Source organism: Apus apus, chromosome 16 (assembly GCF_020740795.1).
Source record: "Apus apus isolate bApuApu2 chromosome 16, bApuApu2.pri.cur, whole genome shotgun sequence".
NCBI classification, from domain to species: domain Eukaryota; kingdom Metazoa; phylum Chordata; class Aves; order Apodiformes; family Apodidae; genus Apus; species Apus apus.
Genome location: NC_067297.1, coordinates 5626836 through 5639331, shown reverse-complemented (window position 1 = coordinate 5639331; position 12496 = coordinate 5626836). Strand labels below are relative to the sequence as shown.

General features: G+C 60.6%; 1 protein-coding gene across 1 annotated transcript; it reads left to right on the top strand.

Annotated features, from left to right (window-relative positions):
- Window positions 1-5340: 5340 nt before the first annotated feature.
- LOC127391316 (carbonic anhydrase 15-like) lies at window positions 5341-11722 on the top strand. Its single transcript, XM_051633922.1, has 8 exons — window positions 5341-5465; window positions 6931-6966; window positions 8646-8816; window positions 9056-9216; window positions 9852-9944; window positions 10233-10299; window positions 10429-10595; window positions 11214-11722. Exons 1-8 carry the CDS (start codon window positions 5399-5401, stop codon window positions 11430-11432), a joined length of 981 nt encoding a protein of 326 aa, XP_051489882.1. The 5' UTR covers window positions 5341-5398; the 3' UTR covers window positions 11433-11722.
- The last annotated feature ends 774 nt before the right edge of the window (window positions 11723-12496 follow it).

Below are 12496 nucleotides of genomic sequence, written 5' to 3'. Positions count from 1 at the left end.
TACGGGCTGTTCCAGTGTCTCCTGATTTCTGCATTGATGTGGTTCCTCAGTGTTATAAAGGAAGGTCTTGTTAAATCACGCTTCTGAGCTGTGATCTTTTAAGAAGATCAAAAGATGCATTTAACTTCCAGCAGGGAGGCTGCCAAAGTCCCTTTGTGTACAGGTTCCAGTGGAATTTACCTGCATTAGTGTCGTTTTAAGAAAGCTTTGGCTGTACACCCAAGAAGGTGAAGTGCACTTTGCTCCTGCTGCCCTCTCCAAACCTGTGGGGAAGATGCCAAGCCTTGGGGCAGGAGGTGCAGGGAGTTGTGTGGGATGGGAGGGGTGTTCTGGACCCTCGGCTCCCAGTGGGCTCTGGGGGATGAGCTGAATTGGTTGGAGTGTTGCCCTGGAGTCGGAAGGGGATGGTGTTAGCACAGAGCTGTGCTGCCTCCACACACCCTGCAGGCAGTGGGGAACCTGCTGGAAAAGCACAAGGAAAGGTCCAGCTGTCTTGGCCTCTTCAGCTATTCAAAAAATTTGAGCTCCAAACTTTCCAACAAATTCCTAAAGGAAGATTTTGGGTTCTGCACCCTTCCCTCTGGTGTTTTACACCCAGTTTGTGATACAGGAGCTGGAGGGAGGGCCCTGGGGTGGTCTGGCAGGAGAAGCCCTGGCCAAGAGCTGTGTTTTGGGGTGTGTGGGGTGTTTCCCCTTGGGTGACAGGACCTGTCTGCCTTGCAGGAAGGTGTGCAGCAGACAGTGTTTCTGCTCAAACCTGAGCTGCAATTCCTTTTGGAGCTGTGGGGACATGACCTGAGCTGGGTTGTGTAGTAGAAGAGGCAGCTCTTCTGTCTTCCCTTCCCCTTGGCCTGCAATGAGCATGGAGGTGTGATGGTGCCTCCCTTGAGAAGCCTGTAACTCTAAATTGTTTAGCAAACCTGGCTGATAGCAGGGAATATTCCCTGCAGAGAACTAGGTGGATAAATAAGGCTCTTCAAACAGTTGTGCTGGTTCAGTAACACTGGCTGGAGCTGGCAGGCTGGTGGGATACAGGATGGAGCAGCACCAAGGCAGAGTCAAACACTAGTGTCTCTTCTGTCCTGGTGTGTGTCCAGGTGGGTGCTGCTGGGGATGTTACTTGTCCTGTAGTTACAAACTCAAGGCCTCAGTGTGGTCAGCCTGCTGCTCAGAGGATGTGTCCCTTTGGAGAGGGGAAAGCTGCTGCTGGCACCTACCCCTGCCTCTTCTGCAGCAGCCCACAGCCACAGAGCCCCTGTGTCCTTGTTCCTGTCCTAGTGACAGCTCCGTGGGTGGCCTGCAATACAAGTGCTGGAATCAGATTTTCCAGAGCCAGGCAGAGTCAAATCCACTTTATCTGAGGGAAGCAGTTAAAAAGAATTCATAACTGGCCTCCTGATCTCAGCCTGCCACAGAGAGGGGCTGGGTTTGGGTGCAGCTCTTTTTGCAGGGTCCAGACCTGGCTCCGGTGACACCAGCCCTTGCTCCAGACTGGGAGCTCAGGTCCTAGAAACAGTCACTGCTTTTTCGAGCCGCTGGGCTGGCAGTGTCTGCTGCGTGTGCTGCAGAAGAAGTCCCCACAGCAGAGCTGGGCTGTCCCCTTGCCCTGCTGGTGCCCGCAGGATGTGTTCATTGCTGAAAGCCATCCAGCTCAGTGTCATTGTCACCGCGGGTGCCACGGAAGGCTCTGCTCTCCCTCTCCTGCCCCTGCAGAGGGCAGCAGCCGCCTCCATTGCTGCTGGACCTGGCCCAGAGCAGCCCCCAGAGCTTCATCTCTGCTCCAGGCTGGAAGATGCTGCTTCAGCTGAGGGCAAAGGAACCCTTCGTTCGCTGCCGGTCTCAGGGGGCACAAGTGTCTGTCTGTAGCAGCTGCCTGATGGTGTGAGTGCTTGGCGAGGGGGCTCAGTGTGGCAGGGTGCCATGGGATTCTGCTGACACTGCAGGGCGCTGTGCAGATACAACTTGTTTTTCCTTCCCACCCTCTCTTCTCCTGGGGACAGGGACAATGCTGTAGGTGCAGGGAGCAGCCCAGAGTGCAGCCACCCCTCTGGGGGCTCACCACCACTCTGGGGACACATGGATGTATGTCCCTGTGTGAGGCAGGAGGCTGTCAGCATTGATGCTGTGGAAGGGCATTGCTGGGCAGCCTCTGCTATAAGCTCTTACCAGCTTAAAGGTGTTTTTTTCAGCGTGGTGTGTCCCAGGCGCTCAGCCCTGGGAGCATGATGGAGACTTGTGGGCATGGGGTGGATCCACGTTGGGGCTGTGTGCTGGCAGTGACCCCAGGGTGCCAGGCTGTGGGGGGTGACTGGCCTTGCCAGGCAGGGGGAGATGTCACTGACAAGATGAACGAAGGGGCTGTGTGGCCAGCGTGCATCTGCTGGCCACAGTGTATCCTTTGTGTGCTCCCTGCCCTGCTCCCGGCTTTTTCATGGGCTAGTGTCAGCTTCTTAGGGAGGTCAAAGGTTTTAATAGAAAAGCAGGAGTGGCTGGAGTGTTTATTCCCCTTCAACTTCACGTTCCCCACTGCATTTGCTTCTCTGGATGCCCACAGCCCTCTGTGCTACTGTCCCTGGGTGATGTGAACTAGTGGCTCAAGTTCTTGTCACTGTCCCTGTCAGCCCAGATCCCCAGGCCAGGCTCCCAGGCAGCAGCACAGGACTTTCCTCCAGGAGCCACTCTTGGCTCGTCTGCTGTGTGCTGGTGCAGTGCTTGCTGGCAATGCACGTGGCGGGGGTTCCCAGCAGGGTGGCACCGTGCCCACGGCCGATCGATGGCTGCAGCTTAACTATTTTTATTTTTCAGCGGTATTTTTTCTCCAATCGTGGCTCTTGCCCGTGGTGCTGTGAGTACGTGTGTCTGCAGGGACCTGGGATGCCTCCTGGCTTCATGGCAGCAGGACAATGGACATGGTCTCATCCTACAAGGACAGTGCTGAGCTGCAGGATCAGCTGTGAGCTCCCCACTACCACCATGGCACCAAGAGACAGGCAAGTACAGAGCAGCTCTTTCAAGGTTTGATCTGGTTCCTATAGAAACTGGAGGTTGCTCCTGCCTGGCGCTGGTGCCAGCAGCTGATGTGCACCCCGGGCAGCTGGGGGTGGGCAGCAGCAGGGTATGTCACATGGCACTGCCTTTCCACTTGCCTTGGTGTCCCTCTGTTTCCTCGTGCCGCTCCTGCCTCTCGACAGGGCTGTGCTGAGCCCCACGGGGGCTCTGTGTCCCTCTCCAGCCACTCAGGTCTCCCTGGGCCTCCCAGGACCCCAGTCTGAACGTGCCACTGCAGGGCAGGGCCCTTTGTGGGACAAGGGACTCATTCCCTGTTGTGAGCTGGAACATGTGCTGCAGGACAGTGCTGCTGGTGCTCCTGGCCCTCCGTCCGCTGTGGTGATGCCTCTGCTCCAGATCCTTGCCAAAAATCACCACTGGAGGAGCCTGAAAACCTGAAAGGATGTCCTGGGGGGCATCTCTGCCCCGGTGGATGTCCTGTGGGGCAAAAGCCCGGGGACAGTGTGTCCCATCGGCTCCCAATCCCCAAGGGTCTGGGCTTTTCCCGCACTGCCTGGCACTCTAGGCTGTCCTGCCGCGGGCAGGTGGCAGAGGTGCTTGTGCCACTTGGAGGTCTCGGTCTCCCCCCGGTAGCAGCTCCTCCCATTCCCAGCAGCCATTGGTGACAAGCTGCAGATCTGGTGAGACCCTCCGCCTGCCCTGCCCACCCGCTGCGGTTGCTCCGGAAGGCTGATCACAGCCCGCTGCTAACTACCTCATCCCCGGAGCAGGGGCCAAGCGCCAGCCATGGCGCAGATCCAGAGCAGCTCGGGGAGCTGCCGCCCCGCACTGCCACCCTCTGCTGCCACCCTCCCCTGCACCCCGTGCCCAGCTGTGGATCTCAGCACTGCCCGGCCACCTGCCTGGGGCTGGCTCTGCCCGGAGGGACAAAGGTGTCCCAAAGAGCCCCCATGGAGGATGAGCCCCAGCAGGTGTGTCGTCCCCTTGCAGCACGTGGCAGCCAAGTGGCTCGGCTGAGCCAGAGCCTGTTCCCAGCCAAGCTGGCAGCAGGAATCTTCTCCCTGCTGCCCTGGTTTGCTCATCCTGGTTTGCTCATCCTGGCAGCCTCTCGGCAGTGCTCCCGGCCAGGGCTGAGTGCTGGCGAGAGGAGCTGTGGGCAGGGTGCTGTGGCCTCCTTTCCACTGCTACCTGAGGAGGGGCAGGGGTATTTTAGGAGAATGTGACAACACCGTGTTCTTGTGTTTTCACACCCTTCTCCTACCTGCCCACTGCAGGAGCATAGTTCTGCCGGTGAGGTGCTCCTGTGGGACCTGCCTGGATGGGTGCCATGGGACAGCACGTGCTGCCTCTGTGTTGAGGAGCTGAACAGCCATGTCCCCTGGCACTGGATGCCCGTGATGGGCTCCAGTGATGCTGGGGTTGGTGCTGAGGCTTGTGCCCTGGTGCTGCCCCCCTGCCCTGCCCTGGTGCTGTGTGGCTGTGAGAGCTTGAATCACTAGGGCACGATGTGGCCTCTCATGGCTGGAGGGGACAGGGCCTGATCCTGCCCCAGCAGTGCATGGCTTCTGGTGACCTGGTGTCCCCCACAGCACACCTGCAGAGGCCACCGGTGCCCCGAGTCTGGGGGCTGAGTTGCCATGGCAAAGGTGCCATGGGCAGCCACCAGACTTTGCCTGGGGAGGGGCTGTGTGACCCCTGTTTGCAGGGATGACCTGGTTTTGGCTGTGGATCCCTGTGGCATGGCCTGCCCCTCATCAGGTCCCTGATGGCAGCTGCTGCTCAGCAGCATGAAGGACCTACTGCTGCCTGCGGGAGTTGCCAGAGTGGGGAAGGGGGGGCAAAAGCTCTCCTAGGGCACATAGGAGAGCAAAGAATGGGGAGGCAACGGGGCAGAGCTGGTGCCCCCAGCCCCTTCTGCCCACCAGCAGCCCCCATGAGCCCCTCTGTGGCCCCACAGTGCTGCATGGGGGGTTGGATGTGGCACAGTGGGGATGCTGCCCAACCCCTGCTTTGGGGATGGAGAGCTGGGTGGTACCTGGGGACCACCCCCTCACCCCTCGGAGGAGAGCAGGCCAGGCAGTGCGCTACACCCTCAGGCTTTGCCAGCCCCTGTCCTGTCCCTTCCACCTGCCCTTGGGCTGGCATCCCGGGCAGGGACCTGGCACGGCGCGGAGGGGCTGGCTGGGGGCCGGGCCGCTCCCCCGCTCCCTCCTAGCAGCCGAGGAGTTAAAAACTCAGCCCTGGTGATGAATATTTAACAGCAGCGCACAGGCTGGAGCGGAGGATTTCTCTGGGCTGCCTGGGCGCTGGCAGCGCTGCCGCCCGCCCGGGCGCACTGCAGAGGGGGACGGGGCGTCCGGGGGGGCCGCTGCCCCTCCCCGCCGCCACCATGGGCACCCAGGGGCTGGGGATAACTTTTCTGACTTTGCCTCTCGTCGTGCGAGCAGCCGCGGGAGGTGAGATGCGCTGCCTGCCTTCCCGCCTGCCAGGGTGCCTGGGGTGGTCGGAAGGGCCCGGGTGGGGGTCCCCGCGGTGGGAGGGTTTGGGATGGGGTGGGGGGGAGTGCCGGAGTGCGGGCCGGGGTGTGCTTGTGCCAGTCCCAGCTGTTCCCATCCCTTTCCCGGGGCCCGGGGTGCTGGGGGCAGCCGCACCAAGGGGCTGGAAGGCACCCGGTCCGGCCCAGGGGCCGTCTCCTGCCCTCCCACCACCCTCCTCCAGAGCAAACTGGTGCTGCCGTCGTGGGGCTGGGAGGCTCACCTGGGGAGTCACCTGGGGACTCATCTGGGTGCTCACCTGCTTTCGGGCCAGTCTGGTGGCAGCGAGTGCTGCTCTGGCTCCTGTGGAAGGATGCTCGAAGTCAGGTGAGCGCAGGTGCGTGCAGATCCAAGGGTCTCCTGCAGCTCAGCTTCCCCCTGGACAAGGTGGAAAGCCTGATGTCCCTGCCCTGGGAACCCTCTGAGTCCTGCACCGTCTCGCTCCCAGCTCTCCTCTGGGGCTGGTGTCTCCTGTTCTGCCATAGCCAGGATCTGGATGTGGTGCTGCAGGCTGGGGCAGGCAGGGCAGCCTTTGTCCTGCTCGTCCAAGTGGCTGTGGTTGGCACAGGAGTGTGGCTCAGCTCACCTGGAGCTGGCACAGCCCCTCAGCCATCGCAGGGGCCGCTTGTGCAGGCTGGCCCTGGGCACCAGCTCTGAGCCTCCTGCCTGGAGCAGGATGGGGAGCTGAGGAGGGAAGGGGTGCAATTCACAGCTCCCATTGCAGAGCTGATGGCCCTGGCTGGATGTGCAGACAGCAGGAGCTGGGCTCTGGCTTTCTGGGCATCCCCTCAGCATCCCTGCTGCACCAGCACCCAGCACATGGTCCCCACAGCTGCTCAGCAGCTCAGGCTGAGGTGGCCCTGAGTGACAGAGTGAGCTGTGGTCCTGCAGCATGGGCACAGGCCTACCCACCCACACCCCTTGCCTGCTGCAGCCACCAGCAACCACTTTCTGCTGCCAGCCTACCCGTGAGGAGCAGCGAGAAGCCCTGGGGAGGATTGCAGCAGCCCCCATGCAGCTCCCCCCTCAGCCAGGGCTGCAGGTGAGGGGTGTAGTGTGGGGTGAGAGGCTGCCTCAGCTCGGGCAAGGGAGGGATGGCCCCACAGTGGCTGTGGAAGAAGCCCTGCAAGCAGTGAGGTTTGGCCACCTTGGAGCAGAGCAATGCTGAGGGAGGTTTCCCTGTGGAGCAGCCGGGGGAGGCAGGGAGGGTGTGAACACGTGGAAACACCAGCGCCAAGAATAACTGGGGTGAACACGTGTGCTGGTGGGACCCTGAGCTGTGATCAGGGGTGCCTGTGCCATCGGGAGGCCGGGCATGGCTGTGGGTGGGTTTGGGGAGTGGGTGCTTGTCTCCATCCTCTGCCCAGACCTCTCCTCTCTCCCACAGGACAGTGGTGTTACGACTCGCAGGACCCCAAATGTGGTGAGTGGTGCCATATGTGGGGCAGGGGTGTCGGGGTTGTGTGGGGCTGTGGTGCCCATGTCTCCCCACAGTATCCAGATGAGGGCAGCCTGGGTAACTTCACCTGGGGGGGGTGGCTTGGGAAAGGGCAAACTCCCCTGTCTCACAGTGAGGTGGGGATGGTTAGAGGAGATTCAGGTCCAGGTTTGCTGGTGTAGAGACTGGAGACAAGCACCTGAGCTCCTTAGAAAGGCTTGACCCTGGCCCCTAGCCTGGTCTGGGTGCTCCTAGGGCAGCACCATCCTCCCCCCTCTCATTAAAAAATAAAATCCCATATTTATAATGCTCTGTTAGCAACCCCAGTACAGGCACCTGAGGGGATGTGGGGCACAGGACATGGGCATGAGGAGGGGACAGCTCCATTGGGGCAGGCAGCAGGTCCTGCCTGCCCGTGCTTGGAGGGGAAGCATGGCTGGGGGCACTTTGTCTCAAAGCATGCAAATACCTTGTAAAAGGTTAATTAAAGGAGCAATGAGCATGTAATCAGCTGTTACGGCCCAGCTGCTTTATAGCCCTTGGGTGCACAGCCCCTGTGCCCGGCCACCGGGGCACATCAGCCGTGACTGGTGAATCGTGCCGCTCATCCCTGCTGGAGCAACGCTCAGCACCGCCGGCAGCTGAACCCCCTCAGGGCACTGGAGGGGGCAGGTTTTGCTGGGGTAGTAGGGCCAGAGGGAAGCAGCTTGGGCAGCGTGGAGCTGACCGTGTGCCCACAGCAGCGCCACCGGGAATGATCCCTTAATGAAGGCACTGGGTAATTTGTAAGGCCACCAGGTAGCACCGTGCTGGGGAGTCAGCAAGGCAGTGGCACGGCCAGGCTGCAGCTCCAGGGTTTTCCAGGCAAAAGGCTGCCTGGAGTAATCAGAGGACAACGGAAAGAGATAGGGCTGAGCCTGGGGGGCAGGAGGTGGGAGTGAGCATGTGTCTGGTTCTGTCTGCCCAAGAGGAAGTAGGTAAAGGTGAGAGCTGGGCCATGGGGTGCTGCTGCATCTCCACCCAGCTCCTGCCATAGTGACCCCCCAGCCCAGGAGCTGGCAACAGGCATGGTGTGGTCGCACTGGACCCCCTGTGGGATCTGTCCCAGGGTGAGTTGTTTAGCCAGGATACATTGTTACCTGCCACAGCTGGGCAAGACCAGCCTGGGCAAGCTAAACCAGGGTAAAACCAAGTGTGTTCAGTGAATGGGCCTTAAGTCCTCCAACACCTCCCGTCTATCCTTCCCTCACAGGCTCTCTCTGAGGCACCTTGCTCCCTCTGCATGGGCCAACCCAATTCCCAGCCCAGGGGCTGTGGGAAGGACAGTGGCCAGCACAGCTTTGCAGAGGGGTTTTGCTTGCAGGGGAAGGCAGAAGCAGCCTGCCCTTCACCAGCAGTTGTGTGGAGGGACGGATGCTGCTGCCAGGCTAAATATAGCCCCTGTCCCCGCAAGGAAATCCTGCTGAATTATGGATGAAGCTGCAATAAGCCCCCGCTGATCAATAGGGAGGAAGGCTGGCGGGGCAGCAGGGCAGTTCCCGCAGGATGCAAGCGGGGCTGGCAGGGACAACAAGGCTGGCTGGGGACACCCTTGGCCTCCTGTGCCTCTTGGGGGTGGCAGTGGCTCAGTGGCTGCCCGTGGTGCCCCTGCTCCTCCTCTGCAGGCCCCAGCCACTGGAAGGAGCTGAAAGCCACGTGCGGCGGCGACAGGCAGTCCCCCGTGAACATCGACAGGCGCCGGCTGCAGCGGGACGGTGGCCTCGGGGACATCCTCTTTGAGGGCTACGACCAGGCTCCCCCGGGCAAGTGGAGGCTGGTAAATGATGGGCACACAGGTGCGTGCTGTGGCTGGGCACCCTCCCCTGCTTTGGCTCCCTGGGCACCATCCCAGCCAGGGCTTGTTTCTGCCGCCACTCCTGGGTGGTCTCTGCCCTTGAGTTGTAGGGTCCAGGGGGGCTCCTGCCCTGTGGATTTGTGTCAGTCCTGGGATGAAGCATGGGGAGGATGAGCCCAGGTGTGCCAGGGCTGCCCCCCACCCTAACCCTCTCCTCACCCTGTCCCACTGCCCTTGCAGTGTTGCTGAGCCTGGCGAGCGAGCTGGCCCCTGAGCACATCACCATCAGTGGCGGAGGCCTCCCCGGCAGGTACCGAGCACTGCAGCTCCACTTCCACTGGGGCAGCCCAGCTGGGAATGGCTCTGAGCACACCCTCGATGGGCACCAGCTCCCCATGGAGGTAGGTGAGAAAAAGCACCCGTGGTGCTCTCTGCCCAAGTGCTCAAGTCCTTGGTGTGACGGGAAGGTGTGATGCTGTTGTGTCCCACGGGGTGACCAGGCTTGGTGACATGGCACCAGTGGGTTTGGCCGATGGTAGGATATAGACAGCTGCTGCTCAGAGCACCTGGGTGCTTAAAAAACAGGTGATGTGAGACTCAAGGTTTTTCTTTACTATGTGGCTGCCAGATTGCTTCATCAGAGGCTCTCAGGGGGTTTGTGTGCTCTGTGCCCTGCTGGGGCCACACACTGAGTCAGTGGGTGCAAGAAAGAGCCTGCAGGAACGTGCTGTGCCAAGTGCATCACAGTCCTTCTGGGTGAAAGAGGCTCTGAGCCTCTAAAATATTAATTATCTGCCAGAGGAGAGCAGAATTTATGTAATGCGTCTGGTGGGCTCCCGAGGACTGCTGGCTCCCTTTCCCCACCCCTTCAAAGGATGCTGGCTTCATTGAGGTGCTTTGATCCAAGCACCCATGGGACTAGGAAGGCTTTTCTAGAGGGTGGTTGGCTTATTTTCTGGCCTGGGGAGATCTGTGGGTGAGTGCCCCACTGCTGGGGGGTTGTTTGCACACACTTGGCCCTCCATTCTTTTCCCAGCTGCACATTGTCCACATGAATGTCAAGTACCGAACGCTGGCAGAGGCCAAGGGACATCCCAATGGGCTGGCTGTCCTCAGCTTCTTCTACCAGGTGGGTCTGTAGGGGCTCATGCTGCCCGTGGGTGGGGACTCCCTGGGAGCAGGCTGGAGTGCAGCTGTGGGAGCATCGTACAGCTTCCCCAAGAGAGCAAGAAGGGGTAGGAGAGCTGAGTCAGGACCAGGAGGTGCTGGAGAACCCCAGGGGTAAAAGGTGCCACAATCCCTCCACTGGCTTCATGCAGGGGTGTTGGCTGGGAGCTCACCCGTTCCCAGGGCTGCTGGTCCATGCAAGGTGACCCAGCCCTGTCCTGCCCCAGCCACTTCCTCTCCCCCTCTGCAGGTCTCCGAAACCCCCAACACCAACTACAACACCATCGTGGCGGGGCTGAGGAACGTCTCCCAGGCTGGTGAGTAGCCTTCTCGCTGGGGCAGGGCAGAAAGGGGAGAGACTCTGCTGTGGGAGGGCAGAGGTGGGTGGGGGGGACCTGCCAGAATGGAAGGGGGTGTCCCTGCTGTCCCCATGTCTCGTCCCACAGGAGAATCCGTGGATTTGGCCTCCACCTTCCGCCTGAGCACCCTGCTGCCGCGTGCCGGCCGGCTCTCTGGGTACTACCGCTACCAGGGCTCCCTCACCACCCCCGACTGCAGCGAGGTTGTCGTCTGGACCGTCTTCGAGGAGCCGGTGGAGATCAGCCAGGAACAGGTACCAGGAACTGGGCCCCCCTGCTGGCCCCTCTCCTTGCCCTTCCTGACCCCTAAGCAAGAGCACAGGGAAAGTCATGTCTATAATAATGCTCCCGGCAACCTGGCAATTAATTAATTTTATGAGGGTTAAGTAATGGAGTCATGACTACCTGCCAGAGGGGAAAAATCCTGTCCACAGCCATCTCCTGGCCAGCCCTAGTGTTCAGAAAGCAAAACGGGAGCGAATGCATTGGAGCCCAGAAGAGGCTCCAAGGAGGTGGGTGAGTGGATGGATGGATGGAGTGAGTTCTCCTCTGCTGCCCAAGCATCTTAGTAGATGTGTTTCCTTGAGGGTGTCACAGGCCAACTGCTTTTTAAGTGCCCAGCACAAGCAGTGAAACATGATCTTAAAATCTCAAGAGCTGGTCCTTGCAAGGCCCCGGCTGGTGTGTGTACCCTCTGGCTCTGGTTTCAGGAGAGTGGTGAGGGGTGGTGGGAGCACACCCGCTGGCATGGGGACATGCCACGGGTCTGCTGCTGTCAGCCATGGGGCAGCACAAAAAGGGGTCATGAGCGGGGAAGGGGCTCAGGGCACCCAGTGGAGCCGTTGTCCACCCCTGTCTCTCCCCCCGTGCAGCTGCGGGCATTCGTCAGCACCCTGCACTTCCCGGCCACCGGCCCCACGCCCCTCAAAATGACCAACAACTTCCGCCCGCCGCAGCCCCTCCGCAGCAGAAAGGTCTTCGCCTCCAGGGCGGCCACAGCCAGCAGTGGGTCCCTGTGCAGGGAGCACTGCCAGCTCCTCTCCCCCCTGCTCCTGCTGGCCCTGCTCGGCCCCTTCTCACCAACCCCCTAGGATTCACCAGTCTCCGCACGAGCATCCCTCCGCTGCGACGGTGATGGGGCTGCAACCCCTCTGGTTCATGGGGCAAAGGGGAAAAAAACAGCAAAAAAAGAGCATGTTGAGACCTCGGCTGGGCAAAGATTTTACAAACCTGGATCTCTGTAGAGGTGAATCTCTGCAAGCCTGGAAGCTCCCTGCCGTGCCCTGGTAGCCAGGTGTGGGGAGCTGGCTGGAGGGGATGGTGGAGGGGCTGGAATAAAGCCGAGGTGCTGGCTGCAGGTCACTGCCTCTTTGGCTCTGTGTCCCTTTGGTGTTGCTGGGGCAGGGGAGCAGGGTTAGTGGGGAGGGAGCTGGGGGATGGTGTCTGGGTGTGCACAGCTGCTCAGGTGGGTAATGAGACTCCCCCTCACCCCTCTGTGCAATTAAACCCCAGGGCAAATCCAGGCCCTGCATGTGGCTCGGGGTCCTTGCAGTCCATATGCTTGCAGGTGCTGCCCTGTTCCTTTCCCCAGGATTGAGGCTGGCTTACCAGAGAGATGTGGGTGTCCCTGGGGACACAGCACCACCTCAGCGGCCTGGGATGGGAGAGAGGGAGCCAATGGCTCTTTCCACAGAGCTAATTTTACACTGGCAGAGCTAGCTGTAGCTGCTCCTGTGCTGCCCGGCAAGGCAGGGGCACAGCCAGGGCTTGGGCAAAGGAGGTGGTTCATAATTAATGTGCTGAGGCTCCAGGCATGTTCCCTTTCTCCTCCTGAGCTGCGTGTGTCAGAGCACAGGTTGTTATCTGGGAGCACAGCAGGGCAGGTTGAGGTTTTAATGATTTTGGGGGAAAACCACTGCCAGCACAGGGCTCCAGAATCCCCCCAGCCCAAGGGGTGGCTGTGGCATCCATGGGTGCAGGCATCTCAGCATCCTCCTGGCCTGAGGCTTGGGCTCCCTTGGAAGCCTGCAGTGGGGAACAGGAACCTCCTGGGGGTGAAGGGGCCCATCTGAAGCCCCTACACCCGGGTGCTCACAGGCCCCTGTGGGTGCTGGGGCTCTAGGAATCCCTCCCCCTCGCCTCCCCCAGAGCTCTG